The 27866-nt window shown below is 31.7% G+C and overlaps 1 protein-coding gene across 9 annotated transcripts; it reads left to right on the forward strand.

Moving 5' to 3' along the window:
* Nucleotides 1-27814, forward strand: LOC129913132 (la-related protein 1). 9 transcript variants are annotated; one of them, XM_055991659.1, is made up of 9 exons: nucleotides 1-384; nucleotides 559-819; nucleotides 921-998; nucleotides 4998-6245; nucleotides 18901-19012; nucleotides 19083-19150; nucleotides 19215-20053; nucleotides 21568-23636; nucleotides 26188-27814. In XM_055991659.1, the coding sequence occupies exons 4-9, from the start codon at nucleotides 5421-5423 to the stop codon at nucleotides 26937-26939; spliced, it is 4665 nt and encodes a 1554-aa protein (XP_055847634.1). In that variant the 5' UTR covers nucleotides 1-384; nucleotides 559-819; nucleotides 921-998; nucleotides 4998-5420; the 3' UTR covers nucleotides 26940-27814. The 9 variants fall into 9 exon arrangements, with proteins under 9 accessions (XP_055847634.1, XP_055847633.1, XP_055847636.1 ...); XM_055991658.1 differs by lacking the exon at nucleotides 921-998 and having other exon boundaries at nucleotides 26188-26940; nucleotides 27021-27814; XM_055991661.1 differs by lacking the exon at nucleotides 921-998 and having other exon boundaries at nucleotides 19215-19881; nucleotides 19936-20053.
* The last annotated feature ends 52 nt before the right edge of the window (nucleotides 27815-27866 follow it).

The raw sequence follows: 27866 nt of genomic DNA on the forward strand, positions 1-27866 counted from the left end.
TTCGAAATTATCTACATTCGGCGTTAAAACCACATGTCTCCTCGTCATAACGATAAATTAAAGTTTTCCATTGAAAAATGGTGAAAAGTTTTTCAAATTCCATCAAAAGTGTTTAAAAACAATCATTTGCATTGTAATCAATTGAAATTTTTTATTGAACATTGTTCGATTGAGTGAAATTTTACATTTTAAATTCTTGCAATTTGCTAAAAACTTATCGTGTAACGCTCAATAGTAGTGTGGTAATCCAAGTTGACATTTCTATCCCCACTACACACATACAATAATCGTCTGCAAATTCGAAAGAGCTAAAAGAAAAACATAACCAACTCTATTTTGTGTTGTGAAGATTTTCTAAGTGAGAGTAAAGAGGAAAGAAAAAGTGTTTGTTGTTGATTTAATATCTACATATAAAAAAAAATTCAATTTGATTTTTATAAAAAATTAATATTTTATTTATTTCATCTATTTTCTTTTAAAAAATTAAAATTTTTGTAAAATTTCAAATTGATTTTTTTCTTATCTTCATTTTTGACATTTTAATATTCGTTAGAGCAGTAAAAACATATTCTTCAAGCAAACAAAACAAAACAGCTATCCTTGTTCTTCTTTTTTCGAAATTAAACACCTTGTTGTGTGCATTAGTGTGCGTGTGCAGAAGTGAATTGACAATTAAACGGTGTGACTGGCTGAGTTGACAGATAAAACTAACCTCTATTTTTCTACGATTAGTGCGTGAGAGCATCGAAAAAGACGTAAAGAAGGAAAATTTTAAGATTTCCCAAAGAAAAATTCTTAATTTTGGAAAAGAATCTTCAAGTATGTTACAATATTACAATATTATATATTTAATAAATATTAATTTTATATATTTTACATGTTAAAATAATATTTTTACTTGGAAACATTTGTGTATTAAGCTTGTTTAAGAAAATATCCTTACGGGGGTTCGTCCACACACAATCTTGTGCAATATATTTTTCTCTACTGCGTACGGGGTAAGCTTTATTGAAAAAAAATATGAAAAAAAAAAGAAACCGAAAAGTTCAAGGGAATTGTATTTTTTTTTTTTGTGAGTGGTTTTTCGCCGGTGATGTACACATTTCCTACTCCAAAATTTATTAAGACGTAATATTGCCTTGAACGCTTGACGCCACCACCACCTTTAGCTTTGAATCCTGAGTGTGTTGATTAATAAAAACAGGATTTATATTTCGCAATCTAATTGACATTTCCAATAAGATGCATAATGTCTATCCCACAATCACACTCTTGTATATGCAAAAAATGGATTTGCAATTTTATTTTTCTATTTGCAATCCAATAAGATGCTTTTTTGTATTTTTTCATTTTACACCCAAAAGCCAGTGAAGCGAAGCAATGACAGGGTTTGTTGGTAATTGAATCAAATTACTAAAACAGCGACGATTACGTATAATTAATAATTCCCTTTTTATTTATTTAATTTAACTAAAAATAAGAATATAATATTTTTTATGAATTTTTAGTTAGTTGAGTTGTATTATTGTTGCACACGTTTTTTGATTCTATTTAAACTATCAATCTGTACTATTGCCATTGAACGTGTTCATTTTGAAAAGATACGACTTTTTTTTTTATTCTGATTTGACTTTATTTACCCACAACATCCACAATTTGCCGAAAAAAATGGTAATTGAGTTTGTTGCATAATTTTTTAATTTATTGTCGCCTTTATTACCTTACCTTTGCAGTATGCAGTAAAATAAAAAAAAAGTCTATTTATTGGAATAGCATTTATTTAATACTTATTGTGTAATGTTTTATTTATGATTACCTATTCAGAGAAGGTTTTATATTTTCTCAAAAGAAATTTTATCTAATCAATTTCCGTTGATCTGAAATCGTTCAATGTATTCATAGCTGCTGAATTGTCTCATTACCTTGCAAAGGTCTTTATAATTTAAGATAATCTTAAATTTCTCATTTATCCTATGGTATATCCTTTGTTAGATAGATATACAACGGTTATTAAGCTAAATTTGTTCATCAAAATCTTGAATTTTAATCCAAGTTCTGCAGCATTGAGTTCAGTAATATCCAATACTAAACATGAAAATTAAAGTTCTGATTTTGAATTGATTCATTGGCGCGATAAGTGTTGATAAGCTGCATTGAATTTCATTGATGGTATTGTTGTTTTTAGCTCTTTACTTTTTTCATACCTTTGACCCCAATCTTCCAGAGGTTGGACTGGTAACAATGTTTACTCTTATTTAATAGACCTGACCAATACCTAATTTTACTACTATGTTTGGTATACCTAGTCTAGTCATAAATATTGATACAATTTTATTCAAGTCAAGTACTGGTTTCACTCTTTAAGTGTTCTGTGTCGTGATAGAGGTTTTTGATTTAAGTCGTTTACAACTAATGACATTGAGAATCGTATCATTGTTATCGACCGATACAAGTTAGTGTAATTTATGTCAGAAGAAAATAACTCTGTTTTGTTTGTGTACTTTTAAGTTATTAGAAGACACTGGTTAAGTATTTAACCTTCAAAGGTTCGGCTGTCCACGCATTGTGAGGAGTCAAAAAGCCATCAAAGGAATAAGAAACCTACATTTGTGTGAACACTTCGGCCAAAATTTACTTTACCACCTTTTTGAAAAGCCTCCTAACCAAACAATCACCGTATGATTAACCAGCTGGTAGGTAGTCTCGACTTCAACCCTTTTAGAGGGCTTGCTCTACTCACCACAGAACTGTTGAAAATTTGAAGCTAACCCTTGTCAGCGCTTTCCGATAAATGAGGTCCGTAATGCGATTGATGATTGGCAATGACTCTCAATACTTGAGTAAAAGTAAATGATGGTCATTTTGAATACAAATTTTCTATTGAAGCAGCTAAATTAAAAAAAAAAAAAACAAATTATATTTGTTTTTGAAAGAAATCAGCGCTTTTTTCCTTGTGTTTTATTTATGACAATTCTAGTTAGTTTTGCCTATTAAATAACCATAATTTTACGTTTATAAAACCTTCCTTTAGAATATGCGAACAATGTTTTTTTTAACAATATCGTTTGTTCTTTATTCACAGTCGAACTTTATACGTCAATTGTTTTGTTTGTCAAAAGCAACATAGATTTGCAAGAGTTATCCTTCGTTTGGTTTCTGCGTTGGTCTCATATGTGGAACTATTTCATTGCGATGAGTGTAAACTCTTTTTGATGTCGGGATGTACCTCATTCTATCTGTAGTTATAATAGAATTTACTGTGTTTCTATAGCTGAGAAGTTACCAGTAAAATGTTTATATTTCTTCCTAGCCAATATGATAATTTTTGAAAGTAGGTTTAGCATTACCTTATAAATGCCAATATTAGACTATTTAGTCTAGAGTGTACCACCCACACTATCACACCCTATGTACGTTTCGAATATTTCTTCTAAGCTTGACGGAGCTATACTTATCTCCAGCTTCTTCTTGTTGCAGAATGAAAACAATTTAGGTTTCTTGTTTAGATATGAACCCTTAACACCCTCTAACACAGACTGTCAATTATTCTTCGGATCTCCAACCAACCCTTTGTCAATCATGCATATTTCTCTTCGATTTTTCTACGTCACGTGATTCTCGGCTGACCCACTCTATATTCCACTCCATCGTGTGTCCTGCCAAACAATCGCTGATTTTTCGACTGTATTAAGTACTTTCTTTTGCAGAATTCCTTTTCAAAAAATCTAATTTGTAATAAAAAATGTGACGAACATGATTTATTGAAAAAAGTCGCTTACAATTCGATTTCTTTAAAGGAATTCGACATTATGATGAAATAGCAATGCCATCTGATCATGTTTTGACATGCACAAAATTACGTGTTATCTGTCAAAAATTGCACATTTAAAATCACACGCTTGAATAATCACCCTTTTTAAACGTACATACATACATTTATTATAATTATACCAATACTCTGATTTTTCTTGTTTCGAATTTTATTTACTAAAATAGATTGAGGGTTTCTGAAAGATACCAAATTATCTTTTTATTCAGATTTTGTATATTTAATGATAAGAATGACATAAAAAGATAAATATAACGTGAAAATTTATTTGATTAATTTTTAGAATCACATAATTACTTATTAAATTATATTAAAAGATCTTATATTTTAATGAATAAGAACAAGTTAAAAACATTAAATAACAAATTACATAATTTAGATATTTTTCATGCAATAACTTTTATGTGATTCTTACACGTTTCATCTATTGACATGAAAAAATACATTTATTTTCTTCTTTTGTATAAAAAAAAATTGAATTTTAATTTAGATTGACATCGATCAGATTGTTCGTGTAAGGAACCCATTAATCTGACTAAAATTATTTTATCATTAAGTTTTTGTTTTTGTTTTTCATAAAATTACTGCAAACGAAATAAGATGTTTTCAATTAAGACCTCCACTTCTTACATTCCATTAATATATTACTTTCACTTTAAAATCTTACCAATTTTTCCGTTATTTCAAAAGCATTACATTGCATTACCCATCCTTAATTGAAACCCTTCTACATTGATATTTCAAAAATATTTTAAAATAATAAAGCATTGTTCAAAAGCGTATCTAAAACTTTGCAATATTTGATGCAACCCCAGCACATAACTTGTTTAAATCCAGTTTGGTCTGTAGATTTAATTGTTGGTAGGGCCTTATTTGATTCCACAGAAGGTTTTCAACTGAGGAAGGTCAATTGAACATAATTTAGATTTTAGAGCGTAACAGCTGTCTCAGAAAGTCTGAAAAAGGTACTGTGTGCCGAAACAGCTGTGACGCTCTAAGATAAACTGAAAGTGCGAATTTATAAAAAAATTAATTGGTTTGCTCTAATATACGTAAATAATTATTTTCCACCCACCAAAATGAATCAGTTTTATTGTCTTTTAAAAATAATTTTATATATTGCTTTTAATTTTTTTCTCAGCCTAATTGTTCTTTTTATTTTTTTTAGGATTTTGCCAAAAACTCGAAATCATTTTGTGCGAGTGTGAAGGAATCAACAAATATGGCAACCTAAGCTAAGGACTGCCGCAAAATGCTATTACTGCACTGAGTTGCAAACAAAAAAAACCAAAAGAAACAAAATAAAATAACAAATCAATCACAATCAGTACTGAACACAGAAAGACCTCTTCGTAAAGTCTGACTGCTTAAAGTCTGGAAAAATCAAAAATAAAACCTTCTTATCATTTGATTTGGTTTATTCATTTATAATAAGCTCAATTCAAAGACTCTCTTATTTCTACGTCTCTTGATTTAAAAAAAATCAAAAGGCAAACAAAGATTAGTTTTTGCTCTGCCAAAAGAAGAGAAGAAATCAAAAAGTTAAATTAATTTTTTTTCGATAAAGAGAAACAACTTTTTTTCGAAAGAGATGTCTGCCAAAGAGGAAACATCTCCAACAACTGCATCTAATGTTGCAGTAGCAGCTGCTGTTTCGCCAACTGCTCCTTCCACTACATCGTACGCTAATGTGTTGCAGAATTTAGAAAAAAAGGTTTCGCCAACTGCTGCTACAGCTGCAGCAGCAGTGGCTGTTAGTGGTTCTGCATCATTGGACCCGGACAATAAGGAAAATCAACCGAATCTTAAAACATTAAAATCTTGGAGCGAAGAGTGCTCTGCAGAAGGAGGTACTGAAGCTCCTCCAGCTGCTAGCAGCGCACCTAACGTAAGTGGTGAGAAACGATCGGCTAATCCTGACAATACAGAAAATTCTTCGGAAGTTGACGACAATGCTGATTTTGTTCCGGTAACATCTCATGGTCGTAAAGATCGTAAAATACGTCGTCGAGAAAAGCAACGTGATCGTCCATGGGCTGGCAACAATAATGGCAATAATGACAGGCCATCGAGAAATAGAGATAATGCCGCTGCTGCGGCTGGTGGTGGATCAAAAGGTGGTGCTGGAGCACCCTCTCATGGCGGCAAACCCGATGATGAGCGAAAAAAGTTTCCAAGACGGCCACGGGATCGTCGTCCACAACAACCGAAAGGAGATAAGGCTGCTGCTGCTAATCAGGGATCTGTGTCTGGTACACCAAAAGAACCAAAGGAAGTTGTAAAAGATCGTAAAGACTCATCGCCAAGTGGCGCCAGTGCAAACGAAAATAATAGTGGCAACGAAGCAAAGACCGACGATCAGCAACAACCGAAGAAATTTGTAGCTGCTCCACCACCGAAGGTTAACGCCTGGAAGGTAAGTTTCAACTATCATAGAATTAATAAAATTCACTATTTTGTAAAGATGTCAAAGCTAAGATTTTAACTCTACAATTCGTCGGCGTAAAGCAAAATTGTTCTAAGTCCTTAAGAAATCCTATGTACTTAGAACAATTTTTCTTTACGCCGACCAATTGTTATCGAGTCAAACCGAGACAACCAATTTCAGTGTTCAAATTAGTCAAACTAAGCTCATTAATAATAATGATAATGATTTTTGTACTCACGGTGTGAGGGTTTACGCAGTATTTGCTTTGTTAGTAGTAGTAGTTAGTAGTTAGAACTCAAAAGCCATCAAAACACAGAGAAAATTACAATGTTCGTGTCTTGAAGGACACTAGCCATTGAGAAATAGATCATAATAAAATAAATAATGTTTAATAAAAAAAAAAAAAACGAAAATAGGACCCCAATCGTGGTAATAGCAAATGACGATAGTACATCAGTAAGCGTCAGTACATCAGTAAGCGTTATAATAATTTTTATTCAAATAAAATAAAACAAAAATGAGTTAAATTAATTCAGCTCGAATTATTGTTTACTTTTTCCTTTTAACAAAAGCTGCATATTTGTTTAAGCAAATTTAAATAAATTTTAAATAAGCGACTAGACAATAATTTTGCATATATGTTTTAAAAAGATGTTGGAAATAACTTTTCACAAAACCGTGTTTAATTAAACAGCTAGGCAAGCAAACCATAAGCTTTAACAGGTTTATTGAACACTTTCATATGACTTTATCCCAATCCAATCTGGTGTGTAGATTTTAGAATCTCTTTTATAAAAGAAGTAGGTATTTGTTAGAAGTTTGAATAGAACATTTATATTCCTATAAACAGGTTATTTATAATGCAAATACATAAATAACCAGACGTCAGCATAAACCACAGTCTAAGGAAGCAGACGTCAGCAGACGTCATTATAAACCACAGCCTGAAATATCTGATGTTTTACTAAGAAAATTCTATGAAATGGTAGATGGAAATATCAATTATTGTCGGCATGAGAAGATATTTGTTTTTCAAGATAAGCTGAACTGTTGCTTATCTTGAACTGCAATTTGAACTCAATTCAAGAGAATACTAAATTGTATTATACGGCTTATATTCAAAAAATGTTGAATTTGTATCTGTCTAATTATTGAGGAGCGATTTTATAAAACCAAAAAAAAAAAAAATCGAAATAAACTAAAAGCAAAATTGTGATTTTTCATACGATTTTCAGTTTTCACCTGTTTTCATAGCCCGATTGGATTAAATTACTGTTTCTATTTAATTGTTTACATTTACTACATGATTAAACTGTGCATTGGAATATGGAGAACAGAACTGCATACTTTGTTTAAAAAAAAGTGAAAATTGAATTATCCCTGTTTGAAAATTCACACCCCAGCTGATAGCTAAGAGCAAGCTGCAGTAGTTTTTTTTCGATCATTTACTGTTATAACTTATAAAAATTCGACATGTCCATTTTCGACTATAAGCTTTTTTTTCCTCCATCCAACAATTGCAAGTTGAAAGGTTGAAATATCTCCACTAATAAGCAAATCACTCGTTTCTCAAATGCTTTCCCAAATCACGATGTTGTCCGTCCTGATTCTTATACGGCAGTTTCTTGTATTATAGTCTATTGAATAGACCCTTTTGGATGGAACAAATTCGTTCAAGAGTTTTTATTGGCGATTATGATTCCTTGGCATACAAGAATACTCCAGCCAAAAGTGCTACTAAATCCATTGGTGCATTTCTGAGAAAACGGCAACACTGGTCGGTTTTCAGTTTTTTTGATTTAACTCGAAAACCAAGCCTGACTTTGAAATGGTTCAAAGACACTTTTCATAGCAAATTAAATTTTCTGTCAAGTTAAGATGGTTAAAAAATTTTAAAAATTATTTTTGTCTAAAATTCTAACCTAAAATCAAAGAAAAAAAAGTTAAAAAATTGACAATTTTATTTTTTTTTACTAAATCAAGGGGCATTTTGTGTATGTAGCCGGGACGTCCAAACTTTGTACTAATGAAATAAAGTAGAGGTAAAATCCTTTGATAATATGCAATTTTTAATTTTTTTTGTCAAGAAACAACTTAAATGTACCAATTCAAAAATTAGCACTTTTTCTAAATTTTTGACTTTTTTAGTTAAAAGCAAGTTTTTAAAACTCGATAAAATCGTATTAATTGGTAACTTTTAGACTTTTAAAGTAAACATACTTCGAGGGATTGATTTAATATAAACTAAATATGACAAACAAAAAAATTTATTTGCATCCTTATGGCCTTTTGTGCAATTTTGTGTATGTGCATTTTTATAAATTCGGGTCGAATGGATGGACGGAGAGCCATTAGCTTTGGTCTATTGCATAGAAGAACATTTAATACCAACTCTTTTACTGTTTTCAATGGCCTGAAAAACAATTCTTGTAAAATCCGCGACCAACGAAAAGTTTCTCTTGAAAAATGAAAAAAATACTCTAATGAGTTTGAAACAAAATAGCTCAGGGAAATTAGTAAATCAAATTGCAATTTTCGCGGGACAAATTTTTTTCATGGAACGTATTTAGGTGAATGTCCTTATCGTAAAAGTGAATTTTTTGGGATGATAAGATATCGGGAACAGCCGCCATCTTGGAAAAGAGGTCGGTGCCGTTTTTATTTTATAACTCCATTTTTACTCATTTAAACCAAAAATGTCCGAGGGTAGACTTATTATCAATTAAATTATCTAAAAAATGATATACAAATGAATTCCGTGAGTTAGTTAAATTCAATTTTATAGTCGGTCAAAGTCCGGGTTCTTCTCGCAAGGTTAAGACAATATGACATTTTTTCAAATATCTGAAGAACTTTTGATTTGTTTGGGATTTTCTTAAAGAATGAATTATAGCACTTTTAATTATCTATGAAATGAACCCTTTATTGTTTTTGTAACCATCACATTGTAGAGGCAACCAAACGTGGAAGTCATGATATACGATTTTTTAACTGAACATATTTGGGATTTCAATAGTTCAAATAAACAATCAAAAATTAAACACAATAGTCTCGAAAACATAACGGCTTACACACCTCATATCTTGAGTTATACTTATCGTAATGCTGAGATTGAGGTGTTCATGTTTAGGAAAAATGACAGGGCATCAGTTCTTATATTTAGAATTTTAAATAGTGTCACTTGAGCTTATTCACATTAATTGGAAATTTCACTTCATTTAAAACCTCGAAAACCATATAAAGGTTAACATTAAAGATTTCAAACTTTGAATTCAATATTTAGACGAATATAGTTAAAAAACTGTTTACTTATATTTTGGTTATACCTCCACTTCAAAAATTTGCTCGGTCTAATAGAAGAAAACTTGTTATTTTCTCACTTTTGGATAGTAGAATGTGAACTTCGACGTTAGATGGCTTATACATTATGTTGGTTACAGTAACGATAAAGGGCTCATTTCATAGATAATTCAAAGTGCTATAATTCATACTTTAAGAAAATCCCCAACAAATCAAAAGTTCTTCAGATATTTGAAAAAATGTCATATTGTCTTAACCTTGCGAGAAGAACCCGGACTTTGACCGAATATAAAATTGAATTTTACTAACTCACGGAATTCATTTGTATATCATTTTTTAGATAATTTAATTGATAATAAGTCTACCCTCGGACATTTTTGGTTTAAATGAGTAAAAATGGAGTTATAAAATAAAAACGGCACCGACCTCTTTTCCAAGATGGCGGCTGTTCCCGATATCTTATCATCCCAAAAAATTCACTTTTACGATAAGGACATTCACCTAAATACGTTCCATGAAAAAAATTTGTCCCGCGAAAAGTGCAATTTGATTTACTAATTTCCCTGAGCTATTTTGTTTCAAACTCATTAGAGTATTTTTTTCGTTTTTCAAGAGAAACTTTTCGTTGGTCGCGGATTTTACAAGAATTGTTTTTCAGGCCATTGAAAACAGTAAAAGAGTTGGTATTAAATGTTCTTCTATGCAATAGACCAAAGCTAATGGCTCTCCGTCCATCCATTCGACCCGAATTTATAAAAATGCACATACACAAAATTGCACAAAAGGCCATAAGGATGCAAATAAATTTTTTTGTTTGTCATATTTAGTTTATATTAAATCAATCCCTCGAAGTATGTTTACTTTAAAAGTCTAAAAGTTACCAATTAATACGATTTTATCGAGTTTTAAAAACTTGCTTTTAACTAAAAAAGTCAAAAATTTAGAAAAAGTGCTAATTTTTGAATTGGTACATTTAAGTTGTTTCTTGACAAAAAAAATTAAAAATTGCATATTATCAAAGGATTTTACCTCTACTTTATTTCATTAGTACAAAGTTTGGACGCCCCGGCTACATACACAAAATGCCCCTTGATTTAGTAAAAAAAATAAAATTGTCAATTTTTTAACTTTTTTTTTCTTTGATTTTAGGTTAGAATTTTAGACAAAAATAATTTTTAAAATTTTTTAACCATCTTAACTTGACAGAAAATTTAATTTGCTATGAAAAGTGTCTTTGAACCATTTCAAAGTCAGGCTTGGTTTTCGAGTTAAATCAAAAAAACTGAAAACCGACCAGTGTTGCCGTTTTCTCAGAAATGCACCAATGGATTTAGTAGCACTTTTGGGTGGAGTATTCTTGTATGCCAAGGAATCATAATCGCCAATAAAAAGTCTTGAACGAATTTGTTCTATTTTTGCTCTGGAGCTCGGGTCTATTAAATAGACTATTAAATTTCGCCTAGTAGATTGTGAGAACTACTGAAAAGGCATTTGATCACCGTTCGCTTTTAAGTTTGGAAATTATAATCGAGTCATCTAGATCCGCTGGATCTTATCTTTTCAAGAACTAAGATAATATCTCCTCTGGGCTCAACGATTTGACTAATTTCTTCGGCTGTGATATCTTGAACTTCTTCGAAATTTGTTTATGCTATTAGAAAGTATATCCTAGGAAACTGCGCCATATCAAAATCATAACAGCAACACAAATTTTCAGTCTCGTTTCGATGTATAGACTGACAATAATGTCCCTCATAAAAAAAAAAACAAATCCTTGGACTATTTTTGCATCTTCAAGTGATAATTTAGGCCAATTAAAAATAGGCAATTCTTCGAATTCTTAATTCAATTATTTTTTTTGTCATTATCATTATTACTTTCATTTGGCGCAAATATTAAAAAATCTTTTATGATAAAAATAAAATTGAAATATCAAACAAGCAAATAAATGATCAATAATTTACACCTTCAATTTATGCTCATATAAAAAGATCTTTCGATAGCAATTTTCATTAAAAATATCATTTAAGTTGATTACCCGCTTTGTGTACATGCTAAACTACACGAAAACTCTTGTCTATTTTTCTTTTATTTTTAAATTTACACGCCCACAAAATAATAAATAACCTGTTGCATAATAAAATCTGAGAAAGAGAAAAAGATACAGACACAAAAATTTGATCACAACATAAAAAAAGAAACAAACAAAACAAAACAAACAACAAATAAAAAAACGAAAATAAAAAAACAACTGAAAAAAACTACGCACTTTAGATTCGTTCAAGCTTCGAAGAAATCAAAAGCATATTTACAATAAATTGATGTTGTCAGCTAAAACATAAAATGACCTTTTCCACGTATATTACACTTGGCATAATCCATTTGCTTCCGAAAAGAAAATATGTACACAAAAATATTTTTTGTTTTTCTTTTTGAACTTAACCAGCCAGTTTTTATAGGAGGAATATAAAAACAAAAAACCTAAAAATAAATGTCAAGGCCAACATTTATCAAACTGACAGAGAATAATAGGAAAGTGGAAAAGAGGGGCAAGTGGTATTAGTAGTTGGTCTATGTGTGTTCACGATTGTCGAAAAATAGAAGACACAAATAAAAGAAACCTGAAAAAATTATTGAATGGAACCGACAACGATGCCGAATAGCATCGATAATTAAGTTTGATTTTAAAATGTACCCTATTGTGTTTTTTAAATTTGATATGAACAAGGAATGTCTGAGGGGGTAAGATACGGTTTTAGCTTAAGTCTTAATATTATGAGGTTTCCAATGATTCTTTAGGATTAAAATTATAGTTAAGGTTTTTTTTTTGTATCAGTTATAAGCCGTGTTTTATTGGTGACTTATAACTTAGCTCAATAAACAGTTTGCACTTAACGTGACAACAAACGATTGCTTTTATTTATGTTAAGTAATCCTTTTTTGTTGAGGGTCTAAAAATTAGAAGTTCTTCCACTCAATCAAAGAAGTGGGGGGTCTTGTTTTGTAATAATTTGACTCTCTATTGTACTGTTATTTTGCTCAGTGGTAGGTCTTCATGCGAAGAGCATTTGTCGAGAAAAATTTCGATCCTGAAGGAATTGAGTTTACAAAAAAATGATTTGATCATTTAACTTATGGACGTTATTCTGCCTTGAAAACATTATGGCAGCAAATTTGAAATTAGATATCAATTAAATAGGTTTTGGGATACTCTGAATTTTATCGTGTTAAAAAGTCAAACTAGTCTTGGCAGTTTTGATTAAAGGGCGCCAAAACAGACTTTTCCATTTGCCACAAAAATCAATTACTTTTAATCTTCTGTCAAAAAATACCGGAAACACTGTTATCTTATGGCGTTTTCGATTGGCAGTCCGGAAGCTTCCGGAATCATTCTGAAAAAAATTTATTCACACAAAACTGTCAGTTTTGTACGAATAAAACGCTTTCAGAATGATTCCGGACGCTTCCGGACTGCCAATCGAAAACGCCATTAAATGCTTTTTCACACACAGCTATAATTGATGAGAATATTTGTTCTTGTAGATTCTTGATCTTTTATATGGAAAAAATTCTCACAAAATTTTACGACTAAAAATAAATCAACTGGCAATATCCATTTTCCACGAGAGATCAATTTGATACAAAAATCCCTGTTCAAAATGGAAACTCTCATAAGAAATTGAGAAGTGTCAATGAAATTGGCACAGGAATCTTTGCGCCTATAATCATAAATCAAGTAGGATATCAATCCCGATGAACCATTTCGAGTTAGTTTCAATACCACATTAAGATTAATTAAATTATGTGCGTTCTCCAAATCTAAGATAGAACCATGATAGCACGAATTATTTCAAATCAAAATCAATACCGCTTTTGACGGTTTTTCTTTGTTGTTTGAATTCTCCATTATGATAATAAAGATACAAATACATTTTGTTTAGTAAAAGTGACTTAAAATATTATTTGAGTTGAATTAAATAAATAACAGTAAATTTCTGTACAAAATGCATTATAGGAACTAAACTCGTCAGATCCGCTACTTCTCGTAACAGACAACTCGAATACGAATAGTAACAAATATTGTTTTATTATTAAATCATATCTAACCAGTTAAAAATAAGTGCATTTGCATTTCATTATCGCAAAAGAATAACTACAATTATTGTTGAGAAATTGTATTGCACGTGCATTTTCGTTATCCAAGTTAAAAATTGTTGCCATAGTAACTAATTTACATATATACTAACTCAGAGATCAATGATAACGTTTACATTTACAGGTTATTTACTTATCCACTTTTTCTTATATCAAGTCATTTACATTTATTTGTTCCAATTTCATTTGCATTTAAAGTGAATGTCAAGTTTGTTGTTTTTAGTGGTTAATACAAAACCGAAACTGAAAATTCCTCAACCATAACAATACAAAAAAATGTTTTTATATTGTCTATTAGCTTAACCGCAAAAAATTTAGTCCATTAAATGGCTTGACTGCACGTGAACAGGCTTTTTATTATAAAACAGCTTCATCAAATATTATAAAAGTTCATGCTTTTAAGCAAAATAAATACCTATTATCAGTGTTTACTGATATCTATTCAATTAGAATATACCCTATTCGGAAATGTATAATACCCACATCTCATTTCAACAGAGCGTTCCACTTATCGATGCGATATCGATCTTAACGAGTCAAATGCCAAAAAAAAAAAATAAATAATAAAAAAAAAAAAAAAAAATAAAAACAAAACCAAAAACAAAATACTCATTCTCACAACCAATGGCAATATTATTTGCGAATTCGTATGTAAAGTATGTTCGTTCGAATTGAAAATAAAAATAAAAAAAACCTGTAAAAGTGCAATAGACGCGCCTAACAACACAGCGATCATAAGAAGTCAATACGTTTCAGAGTTCTTTTAGTCAAGAGTAGTATATTTTGTTTTCCTAAGAACTCACATCGCTTATTTTATCTGAAAAAAAAACTTTTAACGTGTGATCGTATATCCACGTCGATACGAGAGACGTTGAAATTTATTTTAAAACGTGGAACTAGGTGGAGAATATCCACATGAACTGTTGCCTGTTATCACTACGAATTTATCAATCACATTGAAATTCGAAATGAAACTAAAAGTAAAAGTTTTTTTTAATTCTTTCTGTTTTATTGCTTAATCGACTTTAAATCTCTTTATCATTTGGTTATGGTGTGTGAATTGTATTTTGTTATGATACTAAGTCGTTAGCATTTGATGTGCTTCATTTAATTGATCAGAATTGAAATTTAAAAATAATAATAAATAATAAACAGATTTTGGAATGAGGAGATGAAACAAAATAAATAAAAAAAACATGAATATGAAGTGGCATAAACTTGTTAGAGATTTTAACTGAACAACAAAAAATCTGATATTTAGTGGGAGATGTGTGAAAAAAATGTATTTCCATCTTTTTGACTTATTTTTATTTTTATGACAGCTTTAGCAACACTAGAATTAAGTATATCTATGAAACCACTTTATTCAATGATTATTAAAATTTTTTAACGATTTAACAATATAAACACTTGAAACCTATTACTAAAAAAAATCCATTATTAAAAGTTATCATGTTTTTTCTTACAATAATTCAAAAAGGATTCTTGATTACATTCATTACAAAGGACATTACATTACAAAGGACGTTCGATTTTTAATATTAATTAAGAGATTGATGCCAAGTCCTAAGAAGTTCAAATTTGTGATGCAGCGCAAATTTGGGTGAATTTGTTTGATTGTTTTGGAAGCTACAAAGGCGTAAAGTCACATCATTTTTACCGACTTCCAAAAAGGAGGAGGTATTCAATTCGTCTGTATTTTTTTTTTTTTTTTTTTTTTTTTTTTATGTTTGTTACCGCATAACTTTGGGCTGAGGGAAAGCTGGTGGCTGCAGTGTGGTCCCATTTCAATTTCGTTCACTTTTAGCCATAGGAACTATTTTAAAAACCATAAAACCCAGTTTTGATCCATGGAAGTCGGTTTTGTTTTTTTACTAAAAATGATTATTCAATTTCTTCTATTGAAATTTTGAATATAAAAAATTAATAAAATATGTAGTAAGACAAACATGGTAGCAAACTTAATCTAGAAAAACATCGAAACACAAAAGCAATAAAATTAAAAAAAGGACAAAATTAAAAAAGCAAATTTACATATATTGATGTGACATTTGAAAAAATTTGAAAACTTTGTACTTTTTTCACTTTGTAATTTGATGTAGTTCTAGTTTTATGTTAACATATACAGTCCTTGCATAAGTCTTGTTTTCATTCTAAATAACTCCTTAAGGAGTTTTAGTTCACCATTATTCGATGATGCTTCGATTGGTTTACCCTCAAGTCATTTTATTCAAATCAGGATAGGTAGTGTGGTCCACGATTGTATGGGAAAAATACAATTTTCAGAAAGTCGTCGGGCCACCATCTACTTTGGTTCCACATCCTATTGGTATCATACTACTGAATTTTCAACCACATTTTTTCTTTCTTTTTTTTAAGTTGAAAATTACTTGAAAGTTGGTTTTGTTGTACTTATTCTGAAAAAACATCAAAATAACAATTTCTGGCGCCTTTTCCAAGTAACATTTAGTACACAGACTTTTTTTTGGCACTTTTTGCTTATTAATTACACTGTGATAGTTCAAAAAACCGACAGAGGGCTTTTATGTCTACTAAAGATAATTCGAGTATGCTGAACACGATGGCGTTCTTAGTTTTTCTGGATTAGGTCAAATAAGAAAGATTTTTGCGTTTGAAATTTTGTTTGCACATGCCAAAACTGAGGGTATAAAACACCATATATTTTCCAATTTTTGATTTTTATCGATAAAAAAATGATAGAAAATCCATTTTCTTGGAAGTATTATTCGTAAAAGAAGTTATTTGAAAAAAAATCTGTCGAATAACTATTTAAATCATTATTTTTTGGCAAAAAAACGTCGATTTTTCTTCAATTTTTCTTACATTTTTTAAATATAAAGGTACAAATGTATGCGAAAACTCAAAATTTTTTTGTACACATCTTGTATGTGTTAGTACTCTGGAATATTATACATATGTAGATGTAGATATTTAATTAAAAAATCAGGCATGGTATCAATATTTTTATTTAATTTTTGTTTAAGTTCAAAAAATCATTTTTCTTTCAATTTATTTTAAAATTAAAACATATTTACTATTACTTCCATCTGCATTATATGAGCTTACATACACAACACATAATATATTTGTCACAGTCCCCGTTTAACTGAAGAAAATATTTAAAGATCAGAAACGTGTTTCAGATAAGCGGGTTTTTCTCTTAAGAGGGTTTCTCTTAAGCGGGTTTTTATGCTACTTGAGCCCATGAGCGTTTTGCCCCCACTTCCCCTACATATGTATTGCATTTAAACTTTTTGTAATTTTTTTATTTTATAAACTTAAAAATTAAAAAAAAAAAAAACAGTGTTTTACTGCTACTTTTTCACTCTTAAGTTTAACCAATATTGTAGAAAGGTAGGAACTGCCTATTCGTATTTGTAAACAAAGCCATATTCTATCCTGAAATACAACATCAAATCGTTGCCACCGAGTGCTGCATTTAAATTTAAGTAATACGAAAAATATTAGAAAAATTGAAGAAAAATCGACGTTTTTTTGCCATAAAATAATGATTTAAAATGTCATTCGGCAGATTTTTTTTTCAAATAACTTCTTTTACGAATAATACTTGCGAAAAAATAGATTTTCCATCATTTTTCATCGAAAAAATAGATTTTCCATCATTTTTCATCGAAAAAAAAATCAAAAATTGGAAAATATATGGTGTTTTATACCCTCAGTTTTGGCATGTGCAAACAAAATTTCAAACGCAAAAATCTTTCTTATTTGACCTAATCCAGAAAAACTGAGTACGCCATCGTGTTCAGCATACTCGAATTATCTTTAGTAGATATGAGAGCCCTCTGTCGAAAAAAAAGTTCAATTTTCGAACACAGTGTTATTATTATTATTATTAATTATTGCTGACATTTTTTTCGAAAAAAAAAAAAATATTTGAACTGTTATCAGCAACCTCTTCCGATAAAGATAGTGAACTGAAATTTCGCAACGTTAATGTAATAGATAAGTGGAACAAATTTAACGGGTTGCCCAACCAATAATAAAAAAAAATATTTTTTGACCACTCTACTGGATAAGTTAATAATTTCTAATTTGGTCCTAAGCCCAAAAACGTCTTTAAATTTGACATGTATGGGTATAAACATTTCTTGATTTGGTCCTTTAAATATTTTCTATTCAATTACAATTCGAAAAAACTGCGGTCTACTCCATAAATCTTATGTTTTTTGGCATGAATTCATTCCAAACACTGCTAACTAATTTGAATCGCCTCATTTTCTTGATGAAAGCCATTGTTCGTATGGTGACAAGTTGTTATCTTCCTAAGGAAGATCTGTAAAAATAATATTGAATTGATTCGATGAGACTTATGAACTTCATGAGAGGTGATTAAACTCCTGTCAAATTAAAATCAAGACTGATTAAAAAGCACAAAAAAACAGCCCAAAATTGAATTTTTCCTATTTACGAAGAACAAATTAACTGTAGATTTTGAAGGTTCTATTTCAAAATGATTTTGGCTCTGTCTAAAAGTCAAAACTGATTTTCAAATTAATATTTTAACTTCAGCGTTCTCTTGCTTTTGGACATCTCTTCCTAATAGAGGGTGGTGTGGATGTTAAATTAAAAATCAATTGTTTATTTTACATAAAGTATAAGTAACCTGTTACATAATGGTTAGTGCGATGATATAATGCCTCGGACGTTCTGTATTTTCCTCTTGTATCCATCTTGTGTCTCATCTTTTCCATTCGATTTTGGTTGAACATTGCGTTTCTGCGATATTCTTTTCAATTAATTATGGTAAATGAGAAATGTAAGTTCTAAATTTTGGTTCATTGTATCTTTTGTTTTTGGACTTCCAAAAAACTTCTTTCCAGTTAGTATCTTTTATCTTAATTAAAAGTATTGGAACTCTGTAATTTTAATAAAATACTTAAACATTTCACAAAAAAACCTTGTCAAATAAAAAAAAAATAAAATAAAATTTCACGCCAATCAGACACGGAAACTGCATTTCAAAGATTCAATTCACTAACAGTTAGGAATAATTATTGTAAAACATGTTTACTTTAAATAATGCCTCGTTTCCATTGTGGTTGGATGGTATAAAAATTCATACCTAAAAACTGCCTACAGTTTAACAAATTTTAAGCTTTTATTTATATGTTGTATCATATAACATTTCTTGTCATTTTTTTTTTAGATTTCCAAACAGCCATCATCCAGTCCAAAAACGACATCATCGCCCCTTGACAAGCGAGTGTTGCAGCCAAAGGCACAACCTGCTGCGCAGAAAAAGCCTGTACCTGCACCAGGTAAAGTATTTCTAAATTGTGTACATTTTATCTCTTTTCAAGTTCTTTTCTCTTTGAAATAACAAAACAGCTGCCGTACCGAAGCCCGAGACCGTTCCTCATGTTGTTGTTAAAGATAAAAGGAGAATCAATCATAAGGTAAAGTTATTTAAAAACAATCAAAAGTCTTCAACTAAAGTAATTGTCTACTTTCTTTTTCTAGGCGAGTGATTTTACAAATGTTGGTGATTGGCCACTTCTTCTTGGCGGAAAACCAAATCCGGGCGGTGAACCTAGACGCACAGGACCGAAGAATCGGTCTCATGATCCATCTGTGACTAAACAGACAGAAACAATTGCTGCTTCTAGTCAATCTTCAGGATCTCAAACTGAAGGCAAAACTGTTGCACAAGAAAAGATCACACCAAGCACAAGTAGCAAAGTGGCTGCTGTGCCAGCTGCATCGGCTGCTGGAAACCAGGCAGTTTCGGCAGCACCACCTGCAAACGTGTCATCTAATGCAGCTCCTGCTGTTAAGCAACCACAAAGTAATATCAATATTAACCAACAGCAACCATCAGCTAGCACAAGTAATAATGGTGCTGCTGGTAATGCATCAAATCCAAATGCACCACCAAACGGAGCAAATGGGGTTAATAAGAAGATCCCAAAACACAAATGGCGCCCGTTGCAAATCGATGTTGCAAAGTCAACACGCAACAAACCTATTCGCAGCCGCAGACCACCACCACGTGTTAGTGAGGGTGAACAACGTGGCGACAATGAGAGTAGTACATATGACCGATCTTCTAGGCCACGACGCTTCCGAGCCACCAGCTATAGAGGTCGGCCACGCGGTGGCTATAACAGGCAGGGTCCTGGTAGAACAGGTAATCGACTGCCACGTCATTTGATTGCAAATGGAGAATATGTTAATTATTTAGCTGTCGACACAGAGCATCCGTTTGTCCTAATGGGAACGCATTATTATAGCGCTGTACCAGCAGCTGCTTACATAGAAATGGACGCAGAGACTGTTAAGAAGGCAATTCGCAAACAAGTGTAAGTTTAGTTATGATAATGATCAACGGGATTGGTTTTCTAATGCAAGTTAATCTTGTATAATGTTATGTGTGAGTCATGCTTATGTTCTTGCATTTTTCATTTTTTTTCTTAATTTATATTTTTTCTTTATTTTTTTACAACATTACAATCTAATCACATAAGTATCACAACTTAAAAAAAAAAAAAAAAAACAAAATATTTATGGGAAGTCATTCTTTTACAACGGCAAGACACACACACATACACTTCGGTAAAGAAAGACAAAAAAATAATTTTAATAATAATTCCATAAAGGTATCTAATTCATTGAAAAGATTAGCAGTTAATTGCAAAAAAAATATACCTCTACTTGGAAAATTTTTACTTCAAGATAAAATTAAAGCTCAAAATTTTGGTTATGCAAAAAAAAAAACTTAAGAAATGCTCTAGTATTTGTTTTTACTACACTCTCAAAGTCTAGCTACACTTTTTCTTTCAGGAATATTTATTTTTTATACAGCGAAGTCAAAGAATCAATTCCATGTTGATCCGATTTAATTTTTCTTTGAAATTTATTAAATTGGAAAGTCCCATTTCGTTCAAAAGGCGTTCACCTAAATCGAATTCTAAGAACTAAATAAAAAATACGTACTACTACATATATTAATCTATGAACAAAAAATTAACTTTAAATGGAGTGAATCAGTACTATTGACACCCAAACAGCAACTTTTAGAAACAGTACCAAAAAGTAAATACGTTTACCGTTTTCCTTGTTTCCCATCTACGTCTCCTATTATTTATGGACTCATTGTACCTTAACACCGTTAACCTATTCAATTGGCTTATAGTATATTGTCTTCAAAACGTTATAAAGTTTTAAAAATTGAACTGATTCCCCATGGTTTAAATTTTATAGTACATTCTATACAAGAACCAGTGTTAGCGAGACCTATCTTCGGTTCTGCTAAGGCTCCTAGTGAAAAATCTTCTTTTTGATAAAAAAAAAAAAACAATAAAAAGATGCGTCAAATATTGAATGATTGTTTAGTTGTAGCATTCTTTTTGATTATTTTCTTTTGTGAGTTGGAGATAGGTAAATTCGCTTGTATGTGCTGTAAAAGGTTCAAGCATTTGATTTTATATCTTGTGAGCTTTTTTAATAATATATTTTCTTTTTCATATTTTGCTGCTTCGAAGGATAACTTCGATATTTGTTTGAAAAACTATTTCACAAAACAAATTCCTTAACTACCTAAAGTTAATTGCCTAAGGTTATGTGTTTTTTTATTTTTTTAGCAAACCATTCAAATTTTTCATTACTGCAATTTTCAGTTTGTATGTTTTGTTTCAATTTTATATAAATTTACACAAACTCATTACACTTACAGTTTAAATTTGGATTTTGGATCATTTAATATACAAGCACACCATCACAAATATTATGCATTTCGTTTCATGTTTTGACGATAAAAAGAATCATTTTGTACTAAATTATGTCTTCTCTTTTTTTCGATTCATTTTCTTTATAGTGAATACTACTTTAGCGAAACTAATCTTACTGGCGATTTCTTCTTGCGTCGCAAAATGGATAACGAAGGATATATTCCAATTGCATTGATTGCATCTTTCCATCGAATTCTAGCACTCACTGCTGATGTTGCTTTGGTTATTGCTGCAATCAAAGAATCTGACAAATTAGACATGTTAGACAATTATAAAGTTCGTACAAAGGTTAATCCAACATCATGGCCAATCCATGATTTGCTTGAAAATGCAACTGGGGAAGAAGCTACAAACAAGGAAGCTACTGCCAATGCTACAAATAACACTAGCCAACTCCCGGCCGAGTCGTCTGCTGAGACAAAAGAAGCTCCGACTACTGCTCCAGCGGCAACCACTGAATCCAATGTTGCCCAACCAAATGCTTATGCTGCTCCTATTTTAACTGCAGAAATGGCCACCAAACCCCTGGCCAGTATCCCACCACCTCCAGTGCCTAGAAATTCGCAAAGATCTTTACCACAATCAAAGGACGGCAAATCATCGGCCAACGCCGAAGGTGACAAAAATCAAGTTCCTGCCTCACGAAGCCCCCCTTCAGCCAATGCCATAAGCGCTCTAACACAAAAAGTCGAACGCCAAGTGACTGATAGCGCCGACAAGAAAAATCAATACGGTGCAAATCTTGTCGACCATCTAAAAGGACTCGCCGAATGCGTTATAACACAAAATGACCCAACTGCCGCCGCCATAAAAACAAACTCAGCTAGTCCGTCACCAACAAAGAGCACAAGTAAAGTACCAACCGCATCAACTCCAAAAGCCAACAAGGACGGAAAGAAATACCCTAAGGATGACGATAGCGCAACGACGACCAACGCTGATGACACCGAAGACGGTGTGCCGAGCCTATGGAAAGAGGTAAAGAGACGCTCAAAAAATGCAATTACTAAAGACCATACTAAACAAACAACGACGCCCTTCTCACAATCAGGAGCAGCAACCGCGGCCGCACTACCAATAGCCAACAAGCCTGCAGTAGAAAAAGAAGAACTAGATTTCCAATTCGACGAAGAGCTCGACGCTATCCCCACAAGTGGCCGCGTCAATAATTTCACAGAGAACTTCTCTGACGACGAATCTGATTATGAATTCGCCGATCGCGACATCAATAAACTGTTGATTGTATCACAAGTATCACGTCCGCAAAAACACGAAGGCTATGATCGCACAGCTGACTATACATCGCGCACGAAAATCACCCAAGACCTCGAAAATGTCATTAACGATGGTTTGGTTAATTACGAGGAGGATTTGTGGACGGTTACAAATAGTAAGTCCTCTGATTATCGCACTGTGAACGTAATTTCGCAGGAGGACTTTGAAAAAATGGCCGGCAAAACGGTTATGAGAAAACCCTCTCAGCAAATTCCTCCTCCACCACCGCCACCGACTTATATCGATGACTTGGACAATACACTAGACAATACACTTACACACGACTCCACATTAAATTCCACTTTGAAATCTAGCAGACGCGCGCGTTTCTATGCCGCGCCGAATAGTCACTCCATCGATCCGCGTACACCGCGTAAACGCAAAACCCGTCACTCATCGAATCCTCCGGTGGAGGCTCACGTTGGTTGGGTGATGGACTTTGTCGAACATCGTCCGCGTACCTCGTCGATGGGTAGCTCGGCTGGCACTAGTCCCACGGCGTCTAGCTATGGTTCGTCGGTGCCACAAAGCTTGCCGGTGTTCCAACATCCGTCGCATTCGCTGCTGAAGGAAAACAACTTCACCCAGCAGGCTTATCACAAATATCGTAGTAGGTGTTTAAAGGAGCGGCGTCGTTTAGGATATGGTCAGTCGCAGGAAATGAATACACTTTACAGATTCTGGTCGTTCTTCTTGAGGGAAAACTTCAATAAGACAATGTACAACGAATTCAGGCAATTGGCTTGTGAAGATGCTATGAATGGATTCCGCTATGGCTTGGAGTGTTTGTTTCGATTCTTTTCGTATGGTTTGGAAAAGAAGTTCCGCCCGAATGTTTATGATGATTTCCAGGATGAGACAATTGCCGATTATGAAAAAGGTAAGTGCAATAATTAATAACAAGGATGACGAACGATGACGATGTAAGTTAAAAATGTTGTGTTCATTGGTATGGCGTGGTTTTGTTTAATGTGTCTTTCTTTAGTTTTAAAGTTTAATTTGACTGCTGCTTATGAAAAAGAAGTCGTCTGTTAAAATATTGTTTTATTATTCTTAAATATATTTTTCTTAATTTTGCATCAACCATCAAATAATTTTATTGTTTTAGTTAGTAAGCAGGGGTACATATCGTCGTGGAAAACAAAATTGTTCTAAGTCCTTAATAACGGCGTTAGAACAATTTTGCTTTCCGCATACTGAAAGGCTTTAGCTTAAAAAACTAAATTTTCTTCTAAAAAACTTTTAATGATAAAACTAGTCATATTATAGGGGCCGGATATACGAGTACATAGGGATCAGTTAAATAAAACAGGAAAAAAGAAAGTATGGAACTGAATATTTTTTTTGTGATGGTCGTTTATAGCGTTCAGGAACATTTATTTCAGTTGACACACAAAATCTGCCTATACTCTTTTTTTCCTGATTGAAATACACACGAAAAAGTTTTTCGTTTACAATGTAACAGGAAACGTTTCAGGAGAAGGTTTTGTTTCAAATGTCAATCAGTTGGAACGCAAAACGAATTTGCATCAGGAAAACAAATAAATACAATTTGAGTCATTTACAATCGATATCGCATTATTTGTGTTTCGTATCGAATTAAAACATCACAAAATATCTATTTGCTTATTTTTCCTAATTCGTTTTCCTGATCGCTATTACATGTTTCAACGAAGACAGCCACTTTCGATAAATTTCAAGTGCGAATCGCTTTGGGACTCATCAGGTGGGTGAAATTAAAATCGATTAGACTTTAAAATATAGAATTCATGTCCTCGCTCAGTATAAAGTATTCTATCACTGTATAGTATATTTTTATGGGAGCCAATCTGTCTTGGATGCTTTCATTAATGCATGGTTGCGCAAGTCTGACGAATGCAAAGCTTTCATTAATGCAAATGACAAAAGTCAGGTGTTCATAAATGTACAACGCAAATATTTGCAGCTCAAATGTGCAAATATAAAATTTCAAATGCATTTTAAATTTATATTTTAAAAAGCGACAAATATCATGTATGTATGTTGTTTTCTTAATTGTTTCTATCTGCTAAAAGCCTTCACAAAACCTTTGGAATCCATATCGCATGTTGATAATGATAGTGTCACAACTAAAATTTCAGGATTTTTCAGGAGAATTAAAATAAGAAAATCATAAAACTAAATTTACATGTAAAACAATTCTTCTTTGAATTCGGCTTAGTTCAAAATCGACACTTTTTGAGTTGTGACACTATCTTTCTCAAAGTGCGATATTTAAGAAGATGAAGCGAAATCCAAACCTCAACATTTTGAGAGATGGCGCAAATCAGAAAAAGTGTTCATAAATCCAAAGTAAAATGCAAATATTTTCTCTGATTTTAGTCTGATCGCAAATGACTGCATGTAAACAAAGCAACCATGCAATTATGAAATCACCCCTTTTCTATAGATTCTATTTATCGTGTTGGCATAGTTTTTGTTTGCATTCTACGCTCATGTTTTTGCTTTTCGTGTCCAGCATGCAGACAATCGGAGCCACTCAGACTCAGCCCTATTGTGAGTTTTGTCTGGAAATGTATCTAATCGAAATATATAAAGCTATTGCAATTTTCACCCGAAGGGAATTAGAATTTTTTGTTAAACTGGTTTCCCACAAATTGTTAAAAATATTTATTGTACAAATTATATTAAACTTTTAGGTTCATGCAATAGTTAATGAGTTAACGTGTTATTTGCACTAAATTTTGAGTTACTAATGTTCTGCTTGCAATTTACTTCTTTAATATTATTTAATGCAAATTTTGACCACGATTAAAATATCAGTGTTCCATGCGAGTGCTCAGAATTGATATTCCTGAGTCACTTTTTCGAGCTTATTGGCTGATATAAAAATAATAATCAGACGATCTAGGCTTCCAATTCAAAAATTCAAAAACTGCATAAATTCAAGAAACCGTATTATTTTACATTAACGCTATCTTTTCAGGGCAGAAAATGGTAGGTAGACTTTAATGCAGACCAAAGAAAAGTTCAATATATGTATAGTTGCCATAAAAAACCTTTAGATATATAAAATTTACTTTACTTTACAATGTATAATTTATCCATTTAGTAACTTCACATTTTATTTCACTTTCTCATAATTCACATTGTACCAATTTTTTTCTGTGTTTGCAAATATTCATTTAAACATTTTTGGTTTTGGGCAGGATGTCAAGAACACCAATATTACCTTTCATATTCATATTCCTCTATAAAATTGACAACAGACATTGATTTTAATTTTCTACACCCAAGACAAATTACAGGAAGAGCCTTAAAACTTAATCAACAGCCATATTGATGTGGAGAGAAAGATAGAGAGAGACTTTATTTAATAACTGGCCTACAAATTAAATTATTTTTTTACTTTATCAAAAATAATACTAATACAATTTCTCAAAACATTTCAGGACAATTGTATGGCCTCGAAAAATTCTGGGCATTCTTAAAATATTACAAAAATGGCGAAAAACTTGAGGTCCAACCAAAACTCACCGAATACCTCACCAAATTCAAGACAATTGAAGATTTCCGTGTTGTTGCATCGGAAATAGATGAAATGTTGCAAGGCGTTGGTCATCTAAACAGTCGTGCAGCTCTACAACGTCATCGCAGTATCTCAGAAAGCGAAGGCGTAGCTGGTGCAGGAAAACGTCCCAATACAACTATCTCGAACCGCAGCGACTATGTTGGCCATCAACTTTTGGCCCAACAACAAGTTCACTCACAACAACAACATTTGCAACAACAACAGCAAAACAACTACAACAATCGTCGTCGAACTGGCTCATTTGGCAGTGGTCGAGTTCGTAGTGGTTCTCTGGGAAATAAACCCCAAGTAGCCAATCGCAACTATCATTATGGATCGCCAAATGAAACTACTCTACGCCGTAGTGGTGGTAACTCTGGCAGTAGCTCGAGCATTGGACCATCTTCAAGCAACAGGTATAGGAACTTCTCTACCCATCATCATCAAAATCCAAAATCCAAACAAGTACAAAGAGCCAGGGTCACTCCTCAGGCACCACCATCAGCACCGACAGCCGATGGAGCCACAAAGCCGCCTAACACAACCGACAACAAAACACCGAATCAGCCTCAGTCAACAGTTAAAACCTCGGAGAATAAACAAGCATCAGTAGCATCATCGTCAGAGAAATAAAGTAATAATTTTTTTTTTTATAAAAAATATATTTTTATACTGCAAAACATTTTTAAAATAATATTCCCCACATTTCATAAGCTTATAATTAAATAAAAACAAAAGAAAAGTATACTTTTTGGTGCCAAGAGACACAACATAACTCAAGACTTTCAAAACTACTATTTAAAGAAAAATAATAAAAAGCTATACATATGAGAGCTCTCGTCGAAAACAGTGAAATAAATTGGAATATAACGAATAAGAAAAACTAAAATTAACGAAACGAAGTTTAAAAACAAAAACAATTTATAAACAAAAAAACTCAAGTCAAACACAAAATATATAAAAAATAAGAAACAAAAAAATCTTCCTTAATTAATTTTTAAGCATTTAAGCAATGGATGGCGTTGAAACAAACTTATTTTGTTTTTTGCTGTTACTAATAAAATAATAGAAATCTTGCTTTTAGTATTGTTGTTAACATATTTTTTTTTTCTTGTTTTACACTTATTACATACAATTTTTTTTTTTTTTGAAGATTACCACCAAATGGAAACTATATGACTATTTTCTAAGAATTTTTTTTTATTATTATTAATTTTTCTCTCACTCCTCTCTTTTCCTCGATTTCTTACAAACTTTTTTTTTTATTTTGAATTAAAAAAAAATATTTTGTTTTTAATACAAAAAAAGCAATAAAAAGTTAAAAAAAAAATGCATATAAATTATTTAGAAATACAAACAAATAATATCTATGAAACTATTAAGCAAAAATCATGTTGATCTTCTTATTATATTCGCTTGCTTTTCGTAAACGAATGAAAAAAAAATTAAAAATTAAAAAAAAAAATATAAATACACAATGGAAACAAAAAAAAAAAAAAACATAAAAATAATATTAAACAATATAACACACACGCTATACAAAAAAAATAATAGTAATTA

Source organism: Episyrphus balteatus, chromosome 3, assembly GCF_945859705.1.
Source record: "Episyrphus balteatus chromosome 3, idEpiBalt1.1, whole genome shotgun sequence".
NCBI classification, from domain to species: Eukaryota; Metazoa; Arthropoda; class Insecta; order Diptera; family Syrphidae; genus Episyrphus; species Episyrphus balteatus.

Coding starts and splice junctions, on each gene's coding strand:
- LOC129913132 (XM_055991659.1), top strand. CDS start 5,421: ATGTCTGCCAAAGAGGAAACATCTCCAACAACTGCATCTAATGTTGCA. Junction 19,151..19,214: donor AAAGGAGAATCAATCATAAG/GTAAAGTTATTT, acceptor TTCTTTTTCTAG/GCGAGTGATTTTACAAATGT. Junction 20,054..21,567: donor AAGGCAATTCGCAAACAAGT/GTAAGTTTAGTT, acceptor TTTTCTTTATAG/TGAATACTACTTTAGCGAAA.